Source organism: Silene latifolia, chromosome Y (genome assembly GCF_048544455.1).
Source record: "Silene latifolia isolate original U9 population chromosome Y, ASM4854445v1, whole genome shotgun sequence".
NCBI classification, from domain to species: Eukaryota; Viridiplantae; Streptophyta; class Magnoliopsida; order Caryophyllales; family Caryophyllaceae; genus Silene; species Silene latifolia.
Genome location: NC_133538.1, coordinates 36,365,061 through 36,381,329, shown reverse-complemented (window position 1 = coordinate 36,381,329; position 16,269 = coordinate 36,365,061). Strand labels below are relative to the sequence as shown.

Below are 16,269 nucleotides of genomic sequence, written 5' to 3'. Positions count from 1 at the left end.
GCATCAATATGCCGATATTTTTACTAAGGGGCTCCCGCGACATCTCTTCCTTCGTTTTAAGTCCAGCCTGAGCGTCCGTCCTCCTCCCGCTCCGACTGGGGGAGGGGGGGTGTATTAGTAAATATATGTAAATATATGTAAATATACTAGTTTAGGACCCGTGCAAGTTGCACGGGTATGTAACTTAATATATATATATATACAAAATTATGATGCCAAATTGGAACAATAGGCGTGTGATTTGCCCAACTCCAAACTGTACGGAGTACACATAGTAATTCACCAACTATGGACAACTTGTATCAAAAAACTTAATATAGTGAGAAACATTTGGGTCACATTAATGAGAAATGGGAAGTAAATAACAATTCCATTTTTTGTTTTAAAATTTAGAGCGTCATAGTTACGTGTAGCCAAAAAAAATAATAATCTACTCCCTTAATCATAAATTGATTAAACCCCTAAAAATGTAGGGCGCCGTAAATTGATCGAAAGTCTAAGACTCAAAGTTACAAATAGTACAAATTGGTACGCTTACATGATAATCTATAGTCAAAACTCAAGAGAAATCAATTTGGCAGCAATCTTGCTCACAAAGAGTACTATTCTCGCTCGTTTTTTATAATCTTGTGACATTCTTCTGCATAAACTTGTCTTATAAAATCTGCACATAAAAGTGAGAAGACCGTTATTTTTCTTTTACTAAAGATAATTCGACTGCAACTCTACTCGACATAAGCAACTAATCACTTTTAGACAAATTAAAATCTTCATAAAGAAATAAAAATAGTCACTTGTGCCATTCCCCGGCCGTTCCCTCCATCTAAATACACACATCCCGTGGTCAAAGATTTTCTTAAGAAATTCATTGTAGAAAGATACAAAATCAATAATTTGAGGAGAAGGGGAATTAAAAATTTGAGAAGGAGCTTAAATACTTCAACATTTATGAATTAAAAATGAAAAGATGGGGAAGAACACAAAATAATACTTCCTTCGTTTCAGTCATTTGTTTACCTTCAATTAAAATACCCTTTCAATGAATATAAAAGGTAAACAAATAACTGAGACGAAAATAGTATATCACATATCAAGGTAAATGATATACAATCAGATTTGTCTAAATCGTCCATGCATTGTTTAACAAAATTTGAGAGAGCGAACGATAAATAAGCCAAATTAGCACGTACACATATATAACATACATGCGTATATATCAGCAAATTTCCGAAGCAACATAGAAATCATGTAGAGCTATTACGTAATAGGTTCATTCATATAAGTATAAATTACAACTCCGTCCAATTCCAAATTCCCTAAAATTATTCAATTATTGAAAATGATGAGTTGAACCATGTGATTGGGTGCATCGTGGAGGGGAAAATGGTAAAAAGAAGAGGCAGAAAGATAATTGAGATATACGGAGTATGGACTTAAACGACATACTCACCGGTCACCATAATAAACACACATTTAAAAGAAAAAATGAGATTAACATGAATTAAGAGGTACACTACTTACCAATGGGATGATGGGAGCTTTATAAATTAAAATGCAATATTAGCAACTATCAAGGATTACTAAATATAAACACACAAAAAATCAATTTACCTAGCAAATCCGTTATGAGCATGCATGAGAATCATTTTTCCCACTTGTTTAGTACGTGTCTCCATAAAATTTGTAGTAGTTTTTCTTTTTGAACATTTCGATAATTGACATATTTCCGCAGTTTGAGTCACTTATACAGAGTTACGCCCTTATTCATGAATACTACTCAACAGTTTGTCTTTGTATTCCAGTTCCCATTGAAACATGTGATAGACTATACTAATAATACCAATGACTGATACACCTAAAAGTAAAAATTGATTACTATTAACCGAGATGGAGGTAGTACAACTCCTATACAACCAAGCCATCCAAATGGTTGATTTTTAATATTGTCAAAGTAGGATAAATATAATGAAGAGAGTAGTATAATGATAAGATACGCATCAAATTACTGATAGCAAAACCCAAAACGGATTCCCGTGCGTATGTAGCTTCATCTTTATTCATTCGGTTGAGAAACTTGGATACCCCAAATTATGGAAATGTGCCAAAGCTATGACAAACCAGTTACATATCAACTATGAAGCCCTTGGATGCATAAAATCAGAATCACATACGGAGTATAAATTAACCATTCTAATTTAGAACCACTCAAATTAATCAGAATCGTGCTATATAGCAATTGTCCCAAAATAATTCAAAATAAAATCTTTACAAAATATCAAATTGAATGAAGATTATCAATGTGAATAATGAAGATTCCTTAACCCATCAAATATGTATGTTAAGGAGAAGTCGGGTGCACAATTGGCATGCGCTGCAGTAAATGAACGCAAACATGGGCAACAAAAATAAGTAAATTCTTTATAGTAAATCACGCAAATTTATACTATGAATTAGATGATTTACTTAAAAGTTTAGCACAAAGTAGTTTGACAGAATAATATTAGAATATCCAACTCATATATTACCAGAAAATCTACCCTAAAATTAAGTATGTAAATAAATTCGTTGATGGACAATATGATGAAGTGATACCTGAGAACAGTTTGCACCTTCGTTGAATGCGTAGAATTGGATATTATACTTGAACGATCCCAGTTAGAAAATGAACGCATAAAACTTAGATTTGTATTTCAAAGTTCAAATATAGTTGAACAGTTAAATAGGGAGATCGAAGGTTTTGAAAAAAAAAAGATGCAAAGGGATTGAGGTATATGTCATTAAAAATTGCAGTTTAAATTTTTGGGTAAATAAAATGATCTTGAAGAAAGATGAAAACCAATAACATTTGATTAGATGACGGCAGTAAACATAATTGTGAGCAAGCAGCTTTATTAGGGTTTTGGGTTAAGGTTAATGAGGTAGGCGGGAAAAAAAAAGTGGTATGGTTGTTGTTTTATAATTTTATATAGAATATAGATATAGATTCTTGCCTGGTTTAGTTATGGTAAATCTCGTAAATATTGTTGCATATTAGGTAATATCTTCTTGTACAAAATCTATATATGATGAATACAATTCTCAACCCTAATTAGGGGATTATAATCTATTACTGTTGTAACTTCAAAATGTGTGCTGGTCACAGGAGTCCGTCAAAAGCAGATCGTTTGGCTGCGGAGTCGCCTTATTTTACATGAGAGAAAGCTGTGAAAGCACCCAGTTTAGCTGCCCCCTGCGGTAATAGCACGCTACTGGCACCACTTTAATGTAGAATGGAACAGTCCTTAACCGTTCTTCAATGTGGTTAAGGTAATCCTTTTTTTCCTATAACAAAGAATATGAAAAGTAATGATTAGTAGTGCAACAACGGATAGCTTTGTATAAATAGTTGATCTTTAAATGTTGTGGGAACACAGTCAATATAATTGGACGGAGTGAATATTTTGTGGCAGTGTTGGCAATTAGGATGTGTACACAATTGTAATTTTGCGGTATTGGTAATTATCTATAAGACCTACCTGTTCAGGCATTATGTACATAGCCTGAATGCTTACTTGGAGCATCTTTTCTGCATTGTCAGTGAATTCCGAAAAAGTGCAGGTACCAGTCCCGTCTGCTACGTCAAATGTTATACACATCCTGTTTCGAGAAACTTATTTGCATGTAAAATTTAGTGGATAAGAGTTTGTTTGGACTAAATATGCACTAGTATATGTTGACTTACCTCGGTGTAGAGATAACATCCTTCGTCATGCGCGCATTACAAGTGCAGACAATACCTACATCTTCACTAATGCCCGAACCACAATTGCTACATCCTTTGTACAGATGCATCCCCCCGCAACAGACTGCCGTGAGCCTAGCATGTAACCAGTGGCATTCTTCTGGTAAGTTGTCATTAACCTGTGAGCATGTTCGAGCGTCGTTTGGTAAGTATATGTATGTCAATCACTCTATTACAACACAATTACTGTTAAGACTATTGCTGTTTATAATTTTAATAGAGAATTGTTTCACCATGAGTTACATCGTTGGTGGTTTTACTTTATAATCTGCAATTGACCGGGTATCGTTTATAATAACAGAAGGCACATCAGGTAGCGAGGACAACCCTTGTACTTGGTTCAATTATCGTAGATTTGGGAAAATAACCAGAGCAATTTGTTACCGCCTTTGCAAGCAAGCTTTCTATTGATATTACATTGCGCACGTTGGATGGGAGACACACTCCAAATATGTGGTACCTCTTTGCATCTAGTAAGTCCCTCTTTTTTAGCCTCCTATTTATGTTAAACTATTACAAGCCAGGTCTATATGAGGTTAACAGTTAAAGATCTCAAAATTGCAATACTCACCAATCAAAAAGCGAATCAGCCATGTCACCCATAGGTTCTAAGAGGATAAATGTCGAATGTATCGTGGATAGCAAGAACCCTATATATTAAATTAAATTAAGCGATCGTTTTCATGGAATTTAAAAATTATTAAATGAATGTAGCTGCAAAAGACTGTATTAAAGTATAACGCACCTTTCCGGTAAGACATACTGGCATCGGTAAGTCCTATAATTGGAAACGACCTTGCTATGGGGTGTAGGTATTCGGATATTTTTTTCGCTAGATGACCCCAGATAGCTACGAGTGTTACTTGGGTAGAAGTGTAAGTAAATTTGAAACAAAGTAAGCAATATGCAGGACTATTCCTTGGCAAGAATTTTAGGTAAACTGTTCTAGATCGGGGAGCACACACATGTGATCAATGATGAATATCTCGCATATGTCTAAAGGCTGGCCATTATGTCTGGTTATTTGGCAGCTCGGTTCAACATATATAACAATGCCGAGAACATCTAGGTTTGATTAGAAAATGAACAGGTAAATGAAAGTTATTGAACTGCATTTACTTTATTTTGTACTAATAACTCAATTAGTTATGACAACTTTAATAACTCGTAAGTCGTAACATACCGTATCGGTTGTCAATCGTTATTTTCTTGGGAACTGATGCAATTATTATGTAACTAGGTTCATGAAGTGTAGCTCGCTTAGTAACAACGTATATCATTGTCTGGCTTGTGAGTTCGAGATGCAACACGTTATTATTCATATTTCCCATCACTACTACAATATATAGATACACAAATTCTTGTTTGTGACGGCACATATCCGTCACTCTTGAGTGACGGATACCATTTTACCTCACAAAGTACCCACTTTTTCTCTCTCTGCAACACTATTCATGTGGTCCCTTTTCTCCACTAACCCATTTTGTTACCATTTTAACTCACAAAATATCCGCCACAAATGGTAACCCGTCACAAGGGAGACCAATTGATATAGATAAGAGATCATTAATAAATAACCATGTAAATACTTAGATGGTTTCTTTTCTCTAAGACCATGCCCAAGCAAGGTCACCAACTGGGTTGTGACCTTGTTGGGTCACCCTAATGACGGTAATTAAGGAGTATTAAGGTGGTAATTTGGTGACCTTGAATAACTCAGGGTCAATTGGTGACCTTGAGTTGAGTTGGTCACCTGGTAGGTGGCATTCTTCCATTGGCTGGAAACAAAAAAAAGTACAACCGTCAAAACAAAGGGAAGGTGACCTTTGGTTGAGTATGGTGACCCGGTAGGTGGCAGTCTCTCATTGGCTGGAAAGTGGAAAATAATTGGGTTGCTGACCTAGGTCGTGACCTTCTGCTTGGAAGGATAAAAGTGGGTCAAGATAATTAAGGTGTGATTAAGAAGAAAAATATTGGTGACCCGATTATCTCGACCTTCTGCTTGGGGATCGTCTAAGAAACCATTTTTCAAAGGTAAATGGTTTCTTATTAATATCAAAGAAATCATCTACTAAAAAAAAAGGTTCTTTAGATAAAAATACGGAGTATAATTTAGTATTTAAAACTAAACAGGTAAATCACGTCTTCGTCTTCCATATTCCTCAGTCCTTACTCCTTACTTCCTTCTGAAAACTATAACCCTCTCACTCATCTCACAACTTCCATCTCCTGAGTACCACAAGCAGCCGCCGACCATAAACTCGTCGGTCGTCGTTGACTTTGTGAGTAGCCCTTTCATCTATCACCGGTATACTCTTAATTAGGCCACAGGCGCTCAGCCACAGTCACTACTACAAAAATCATTATAGACATCTGACATTTTCATCAATACGCATGGGATTTGCAACTGATGCACAGTTCACAGATGTATATTCTTTTTGCTTATACATCAGACTTTAGTCTGATGTCTATTTGGACAATAGACATCAGTTGAATTTTATCTGATGTCTATTCCATATAAAGACATCATACTTTTGCTAAAAACCGATGTCTATTATCTAATTAGACATCAGTTTTTTTAAAAAATCCGATGCATATACTTTTTATTTATTTTTTTTAAAAAAAAAATTAAATACGTTAATTATCCGCCAGAATATGTCTTTCATCAATGAAAGCATGAACCAGTACATTAAGCAAAAACCAGCATCTAAAGTCATAGCCACCAAATACATCTTACATATTTGACTAGTGAGCAAAATATTTCATATATACAACCAAACCCATCATCCGACAAACTAATACATTATATTACTAAGAATTTAGAAAATAATCCGCCCATAAATCACGAATCTCGTCGATTTTGTCTTGTGAATATGATGTTGTATCTTGAAAAAGCTGCAAGTCAAGAAAATTGCTTTATCAAAGCACTAATACGCTACTAACAAATATGTCCTTGGTAATTCATCGTATAATGCACTGATGGTAACAATTTTCAGGCCAAGGGGACAGGTTTGGGGTGCGGTGATGATTTAAAATAACCTCAGTACAATTGCAAGGGTTGTAGCTCACTAAATTAGAACTTAGTAGGACATGAAAATTATTAGGTGATGGCAAAAAATACTAATGTACAGTGAACTTCAAACAATGAATGAAAAACAAAAAAATTACCTCATCTATAGAACACATCGAATTAGGACTAGTGACGATCTCTAACATGTATCGCATAATGTAGTAAATTACTTTTACCGGTTGACGAGCACACTAAAACAACATGCCATAAGTATAAATGACACATTCATTTCCTTCAAAATAGTGAACAAAGTCTACGCAACAATTGTAAGTCTGGATACCAACCATTCAAGTTATATAACATGAGAAATACTTACATCAAGTTTTATCCATTGCGGCACTTTACTAGACTTCCTTGATCCCCCTTCATAGCCATAAACTCTTATATACCTATGACATAGGTGAATTGTGGGAAAAAAAGTTACTATACAACTACCTTCATGTTTTCAATGAATATTTTATAACAATCGTAATTAAGATGAGCTTACGTATTAAGTACGATCTTAAATATTGGAATCTCTGAGTTTCCTATTGGATCACACCAATTAACTTGATTGTGCTCTATAATATCTATTATGGCAAGCATCCAATGATTACTGTAAAATTAAAACCCAACATTGAACATCAAATATTTGAAAACTATAATATCATATTAACAATGTAGTTCGACATAAAAAAGACAAATATACTTACTCGTGATAATACGGAGCTAAATAAATCTTTTTTTTCCCTGCTTTCAGCCAGTTAGAGATATATGTTGCTGCTTCATCTACACTTTGACCAACCATTGAAGAAATTTGCGGACAAATAAACCCATATCTGTCATTGTCACATATGCTATGCAAGCACCTATGATATACAAATTAATCTAAATTAGTATCTCAGAGAGCTTTGTTATTCTCATACTCATTATTTCACATTTCAATTCCACAAAAAAGCCTGAGTAGTCACTTACCCAATAAAAGCCTGAATGCATGATATACTTAGTCTTTTCATATTCAATAGTTGAGTCATGTCATCCTTGGAGAGGAAAACTGTTTGCTTATAACCCAACACTTTTTCGCTTAAATTAAGTGAAGATGATTGACGATCGTCTATAATATCAACAACTTTGGACATCAACTTTCTAGAATCATATTTATTATTAAGAAGAGTTTTCATAGTACTGTTCGATCTCGCCATTGACTCCTTTGTTTTGCTTTTGTCACTCTCTACTTTCTTCGACGTCCCGACATCAAACTTTGTTTGCTTTCGACTTGTATACTTCTTTGACCTTTCTCGTGATATCTCATGATTACTCTACATTGGGAACACAAATACGGTATAAGAATATGATGAAACTAACGAATGTTAATCAGCAAAAAATTGAACTACTGAGTTGGGGACCGAAAAACTCTTCTAAGTACAGGTGCATATGCCAAGTTTTAAATAGATAAAACACAATAGAAGAGCATGTACCTCAGGATGTCCAAAAGTGATTAAATTTTTCGGCCATCGAATAAAAGATTCAATTGCATCACCAACAGTAAAAAATTCATTTGTTGGGACAGGTAATTCCACATCCTCCTTACCCTCCAAGACAACTTCAATTGAAACTCTCACCTCATTTTCTCCAAATGCTTGACCATGAGATCTAGAGGCCTGAGTTGGGGACCGAAAAACTCTTCCAAGCGCCACATTGTGCATCTCTATGTCAATCACAGCTAATTGACATTCAGCTCCCTTGAAATAAAAATCCAAAAGTTAAACAATCAAGCCATAGTTATATGAAATTAACACCAAACAATGTACATTATACATATATCCAAACATAATATACCTTCTCAGGTATCTCATCAAACGGATCAGGTTGATCATGTTCGTAACAACTAGCATTTCCACTTTTACAATTTGTCTTTACCTCAGCGTCGTTTACACGATCATTTTCAACAGAGAAACTGTTTCCATTTTTGTTACTTTTTTCAAAGGCAGCAGTTGTTCTTTGCTCTACAATAAATTCTCTCTCTTTTTGCATATTTGCGGTTACTTTCTGGGTAATCATTTGGGTTAACATGTCCAAATACTCTTTGGATACCCCTTCATTCCGACGATATGTACATTTACCAAAATACTGCTTATGCCCCACTACTCCCCCAACACCTCGTACACGACCATAATGCTTATCAGTTCCAAGGGCTTTTGTCAATACATCAACCTTTCCACTAGGAAGAAATTCCCCTTTTGCCACTTGTTCATTCACCAAATTCTGTAAAATCAAAGAAACATAAAATAAGCAATTTCAAGCAATGAACAATGAAAGTTGTCTAAATAATATTCGTAAGCTCACAATTCTCTCAATAGCAGCATCAGTCTCGGAATTAAGACATTCTTTGTTTTTGTTTACTCTTCCTTCTATCCATAAATCACCTCGTCTAATTTTTGGAGGTGATTTACCACTTTTCTTGGCTTCCAGAGACTTTTTTTTTTCCAATTTTAACCTTTTTTTCCGATATCCTCCACGACACATTCTATGTGGGTATTTATTCTTTTTTTGCCTCTCTGCAGCTAGTTCACTGGAAGCCTGCAAAATAATATTAGTATAATTCGTCAACTCTAAATATAAAAGTACTCAAACTATTGGAATTCTGTCAAGAAATTAATACTAGAGCTGATACGGACTAAACAAATATGTCCATAGGCAACCCGTCAAGCCCGCTATTTAAATGGACGAATACGGACTAAACAAATACGGACTAAACAATTATGGCGTCAATGGACCAAAGGCCAAAACACAAAAACCATATTCTCAATCGTAAGTCAAGTAAGAATTAATTAAAAACACTAAAAATCAAAACCCTTCATATTCTTACGTTCACTAGTAGAAAAACCGCCTATTGCGTCAATTGAATTACGTCAGTTCTAAAAAAACTGATGCAAAAAGTACTTACTTTTGGCGGGAATGCAATTTTGCCCTATAAGTAAGCTTAATGCGTCGGTTCTTACAAGAAACTGACTTATAAAATGCCTAGAGAACGGCAAAAACTTGTCTCATTTATCTATATGGTGTAGTACTTGACCCACTTAAACTTAAGACGGATATGACCGTTTTAAGGAAGACCAACTGTTAGATTAATTGGATAAAATGCAATTGAAATATGGTTCCACATCATTAAATAATCAGTGATTTCTTCATGAGCATTATGTTTTGGGTTTGCTGGTTTTTCACTGTTTTTTTATTTGTTTTTGTCATTGGAATTAGTGAAAGAATCTGGTAGTATTGTAAATAGGCATTTGTCCTCGTGACCATGATTTGGCTGAGAATGTTACATTTCCCCTTGCTTTATTATGTGCTTTTCTCTTCCATTTTTGTCTTCTGTTTTCAACTTTCAAGTGGCTGTTAAACTGTCCTTCATGAGAAGGGTTGTTGAAAAATTAGACATAAAAAAACTAGAGGAGTAATGTAACCGCTTGTTTTAGCCAGATTGGCGGTGATGACTCTCATCCTCTGGTTTCTTGTTTCATATTATCTATCATGGTTTTCAGCCATTTTCAACTATTAGCTTATCTTTCATGATTTTTAGCCGTTTTTATCTATTAGCTTTCTCATTTAATAGATAAGATTATCACAAATACTTATATGAGATTGTCTAATTGTGAGATAAGCTTACTGATTAATTGAGTAATATTAATATGTGTATTTGTACGAGTTTTGCAGTAATATAGTCTCACACAAAGCTTACTGATTATTACAATGGAATATGTCTCATTGTTGATCTTTGTAATCTTCATTGTATCTTATGCAGCTTCATAAGTTGAGAGAGGAGTTGACATTCAGGTTCTCTTTGCTCACTGGCAGTGGCAGCTTCTGTTTCATGCTGTTATTTGTTAATTAATTTAAGCTTGGTTGGCCTTAGTTCAAGGTGTTGTTTCTCTGCGGATTAACGAACATTTAGTATAGATTAATTTAGTAACTAAGACGTTTGTGGGATTATTAGTACTTTGGATTGTATTTGGAACGTTGTTGGGTTGAATAAGATGTAATGTTGTTTTACATGTGATGTATTAGTGGTTGGTTGGATTTATTGTTGTTGGTTTTTAAGTTTTGGTTTCGGATTGTGAGTTTTATGTAATTTCGGCAGCAAATTTATATATATAAAAAAAAAGCATTAATAAATTGTGTCAGTTCTTGAAAGAAATGATGCAAATGAGAAAATGAATTGGCCCTAAAACAAAATATCAATTGCATCAGTTACAATAACAAATGACGTGAAAAGTAAAGAAAATGCATCGGTTCTATAAAGAACTGATGCAAATGTTGAAGTATTTGCGTCAGTTGTACATATAATTGCGTCAGTTTTTTAAACAAAACTGACGCAAATAGTGCTTTTTTGCGTCGGTTTTTAAAACACAACTGACGCAAAAGTTGAACTTTTTGCGTCGGTTTCACAACTGACGCGTAGCAAATACGACCCCTCGATATACGTCAGTCCAAAACCGACGCAAAAGGCCCTCTACAACCGACACAATAGGGGTTTTTTCTAATAGTGGTTTAGCAGCATAAACTATTCAATTCATAGTCTTGAATCTAAACTACCATATCTCTTCATCCCTATTTCCTGAACAATAGGTCTTGGTATAGACGGGTGGGGCGAACAGACGGGTAAAGACCTCTAATAAAATGGGTAGGGGGGACAAGGTGGGGCATTGCTTTAAATCTCTAATTAATACATTTATTAACTGAATAACTCACTTGAAATTCTTTGGTCATACGCATTGCTTTAAATCTCTTCCATACTTCAGGTGTTATGTATTCATATTTTTTAAGTGGATCAGCATCACAGGGCCGCTTTCTTTTTTTCAATGGATTTTTGTACACATACAAAGAAGTCAGCTTCGACTTAAAGTTCGTCCATATCTTGTTTGCAATAGTGATAACTTGCGTCTTCTTCGAAACTGGAACGTCAAAAATGGTCTGCAGAAAGTAGATTAAACATCACTTCTACCAAACCAAGGCAAAAGAGGACATATGGGAGCAAATAATAAAAGAAACATAAGTAATAATAAAATAAACAGCGGAATTCATTAATTTCTTACCAAAACATCATCCCAAATCTTTTCTTTCAAGTCAGCCCCTACATGCTTCCATGAGCGAATATCAATTGGCACTTTCGTACGTGCTAACACCCCAATGTAGCTCTTATATTTATCACCAATCTTTTCAATTGCCTCGCCAAGATCATTAAATTTAACTTCCAGCTTTATACCCGCATCACGTAAAGCTGTTAATTCCTTCATTAACACTACACCTTTGCCCTTTCGTTCTTTCGGAACATTCTCAGTATCCGAGTGGGGTGGAGAGTGGGGTGGAGATTTCTCCTGAGAGGACATAGAAACCTGCATAACATAAACAATATCCCTTCAGCATAATCATTCGACTATATAAATATAATTATATATAGAAGTGAGACAGTAGCATAATTTAGGAAAAAGTCCTATGTGATGCACACAGTAGCATAATCAGCATTATCATTTGACTACATAAGATTAAATTCACAAATTATAGCAACATATATAAAGAACATATATAAAGAAGTCTGATTATATAACATTCAACTCGCAAAATTACATGAAAGCATACACATTACAACTTCTGAGTTGATGCATAATTAAGAAAAACTTCTAATTATCCAAGTGTATTATATATTGGTCTTTGGATGTTCAACCCATAACCCTTCAGCATGATCATCTTGTAGATAAAAATCATCTACATCGTCAACGGCTAAAGGCAATCCACAAGAAAAAGGAGGCAACTCATCATCCACTTCGTCCATGCCTTCCTGACCCATGAACTTCTTTTTACCATGAAGAACAATGGACCACTTTTCATCAGTCGGATCTTTAATATAAAATACTTGCTTTGCCTGATTAGCCATTATAAATGGCTCTGTTTGATATCCTTCTGTAGATACCCATATCTGTCGATATTGGAATTTATAGAAAACCCGACAAACACCCGATGATGATAGGACACACGTATTCTTTAGTTGTCATTGTCATTATTTGGGCTCGTTTTACGATGTGGAATGAGCGTTGTCGACGGAGTATTTTATTAATTTAAATGATATTTAAATTAAAGCTTTTTTAAGTGAATTCATTTTATTGTTTTAATTTGAATTCATTTCCTTAACTTTATTTTATTGAAAATAAAATATATTTTTTTTGATTTGAAAAATCATTCATTTTAAATGTGCTATTTGATTTGAAAAACCGAATTTGAAAATTTAAAACTCGTTTCAACCACGCGTTTTGGAGCTCGATTTTAGCTCGGTTTTTGGGCCCGTTTTCTTTACGAGTTGGCACGAATCTCGAGTACACTAACCAACCTAGGCCTCTACCCATTCAACCCCAGTTCGAACCCCCATATCCACACCCAAATCTCGTCCTAAACACTCCCCAACACAGCCCAATTCCTTCCTTTACCCGTGTTTGTATAGCCCATCGAAAGCCCTTCTAAACCGACTCAAACTTGGTCCAAACCCGCAACCCATCACCACCCACCCGTGATCCACATTACCCACAACAACCCAGCACCTAGAACACCACAAAACCCATCCAATTCCTGTCCCAAATACTCCACAAACAGCCCGCAACACAAGCAGCCCCCCCTGTTTTGCGTGCTCAATCCCGAGCCCAAAACCCGCTCCAAACAGCTACCAAACCCGTGTCTATTAACCCTACACCATACCCTAGTATCCTACCCATATTACCTTAGCTTAACCACCAAGAAAACCCCCATACGAACCCTAAAAACCCCACGAATTAGCTGATGGACAGCAGCTATGCGAAACAGGCCCGACTGCTTGTTGCCTTACTTCTACCCTTCGAAACTCCTTATAAATACCCCCCCTTCACCATACATTCATTCCTCTAAGTTCTCCACACAACATACTGCAAATAACAACCATCAATCGTCCAAAAAAACCCTAAACTAAAGCCGTGACAGCCGCTCGAAAATAGGGACACAAATCGTGTTTTTGAGTTTCTGTCGTGGTCTTTGGCCTTGATTCTCGTACACAAATCCCATTAAAGCTTTTGGTTTGTTTCCATATTCACAAAATTCAGTCTTTCTAGTTTCCAAAAAATCTTTCGGTTTGAAAAATCGTTGAGAAACGAAGTCGTGGTGAGCGATTGAAAATCGCTGCTCAAGTCTGCCTTTTGAACGTGTTTGTTTCGTGATTTCAAAATTCAATTTCAATTGTCTTCGTCGACGACGGCCCCTCGAGATAAAATCTACGATCGATTACGACCCAAGACGGTGTCAAAGATACATGTAGGTTGAGGGTGCATTAAAACTCCCTTCTCTCCTTTTTATTTCGTTTTTTTATTGTTTATTTACTAACCATTGTCTAACATCGTCTAACCAATATCGAACTAGAATAGTTTGAGTATGAGTTAAAGTACCATTCCGGCACCCGCGTTGACTTGAGATGGGAAATAAATCCGCCATATCGGTCGGTCGTACACCCCGTCTCATTTACATATCCTCGTGTTGGAATAGGGCAATTTAATAAATCGAGTTTATTTAATTTATGTGTATTTATTTTTAACCATATAAAAATTGATTTTTTATGATTTTTCAGACCTATAATTTGTAATTTTAATTTAGGTAGATTTTCGTAATTTATTGCATTGATTTAGTATTTATTTTGTAATTAGCAATGTATTAATTCAAAACCCGCGCAGTGCACGGGTCAATTCTGACATATTTCGAAAATTTCAGATCCGTGCAGTGCACGGGTTTGTCCAGGTTTTGTGTTTTAATTTGCTTCCTTGTTTGACTTTGTTTGATTAATCCTTAGTTTAATTAGTTTATGTTTTAGAATTTAATTCACATTATTCATAATTTATATTGTATGTATGAGTTAACCACTAATGTTTGTTAATACATCTTATGCTAAGCGTAAGCCTTCCTATCCCTCTCTTTGGATGTGTTTTTCTAGTTTAATCAATGAACCTCACATGCTAAACCACTTCGACGAAGTTAAATGCATTTTAAACGACTTAGAATGAAATTCGCATGATAGGATTTAAATTCAATGGTTGCATACGCATGTGATATCTTTCCGAAATAGCCATCTTTCACCTAGTAGAGACCGTTATTGCAACGGGCGGGGTTGGGTGTTGTTTTAATGAAATTAAATTAACTTCCTAACACGTAAAGTCACACGAATTCAAATCTCTAAAATTGGTTTCTAAATTCCACTTAAAAATTTAGTGGCGACTCTTTTAAAATTAAAAATGTTTTGAAAAAGCATTTGAGTGGAGCGTTTTTCCATGGTCCACAATTTGGCGACTCCGCTGGGGACAGTGAAATTTGAAAAGTGTAAGATGGCTATTAGGATTGTTGTCACATTTTTTTTTATGTTAATCATGCATAAACCCCCGAGACTTTAGGCGGGCCAAAGAATCTCTTGGGTTAATTCCAAGGGAGGATATTGATGTCCACTATGTCCGATTTAAGTATCAAGGTGATTCCGTGGAGGTAGGCAGCTGCATACGAGGCATATTGCTACGGGCATATGACGGTATGTGGACTCCCCGACAAAGCGGTTTCACTAGCATAGACCCATTTTAGAGGACTGACCGAGACTTAGAAGAGTCTAGTTCATGCATTGCATCCCTAAAATGCGAATGATTACATGCTATGTGAATCCCGGGTCATGTTTTCAAAATAGCATTTTCAAATCCATCTTCTTTTTCTTTCGAAAATTTGATTCTTTTTCAAGTCCATTTCTTTTCGAAAATTTCGGCCCTCTATTTCGAAATTTTGAACCTTCTTTCAAGCCGAAGTGCTGCCCATTTTAAAAGTCAATTCAATCCTTCTCGATTTCAAATTTCGACGAATCAGATCCTGGTCCAACCCAAACCTAGAATAGAGTTTGAGTCAGTGGGGTCGGGTTAGTCGAGTTGGGCTTTTGCTTGCTCGATATAGACGAGCTAGTCCACCCTTAGGCTCGAGTGAGCCTTTGTTTGGTTAGAACACTTGTCAAGTGAGTCACCTAAACCGATCTTTGGGTCTGAGTCATGAAAGTCAACCATTTGGTCCAAGTCAGTCCACCAAAACGTCCCCACTAGGCCACCTAGGGCGTTTGTCACAAAGCCCAAGAGCCATGTCTGGTTTGAACACGGGTTTGTCATGTCGGATTCATGATCACGTTGAGTCTAAAACCCAAGCCACGTGTGTATCACGGTTAGGACCCGTTCCAACGAGCCAGAATAGTTCGTCCGTAGGATCCATGTCAAGTTATAGCCAGTTTTTAGGTTTGAAAAACCGTCCCTAGTCGTGTATGACCTAAACCGAGGGGGCCCAATTGCTCGCTCTCCGGGTCTAAGCCCAATATCGAGTCGCATAGAGTCCGTCATGTTGTTATGAGTCGAGC

The 16,269-nt window shown here is 35.8% G+C and overlaps 1 protein-coding gene and 1 long non-coding RNA gene across 2 annotated transcripts; both read right to left on the bottom strand.

Annotated features, from left to right (window-relative positions):
- Nucleotides 1-317: 317 nt before the first annotated feature.
- LOC141633890 (uncharacterized) lies at nucleotides 318-2,744 on the bottom strand. Its single transcript, XR_012538644.1, has 2 exons — nucleotides 2,593-2,744; nucleotides 318-664 (listed from the first exon to the last, which is right to left on the bottom strand). It is a non-coding gene; the product is annotated as an uncharacterized LOC141633890 (long non-coding RNA).
- A 5,504-nt stretch (nucleotides 2,745-8,248) lies between these two features.
- LOC141627847 (uncharacterized) lies at nucleotides 8,249-10,703 on the bottom strand. The gene is made up of 4 exons (XM_074441058.1): nucleotides 10,680-10,703; nucleotides 9,177-9,410; nucleotides 8,670-9,095; nucleotides 8,249-8,572 (listed from the first exon to the last, which is right to left on the bottom strand). Exons 1-4 carry the CDS (start codon nucleotides 10,701-10,703, stop codon nucleotides 8,249-8,251), a joined length of 1,008 nt encoding a protein of 335 aa, XP_074297159.1.
- Between the last annotated feature and the right edge of the window lie 5,566 nt (nucleotides 10,704-16,269).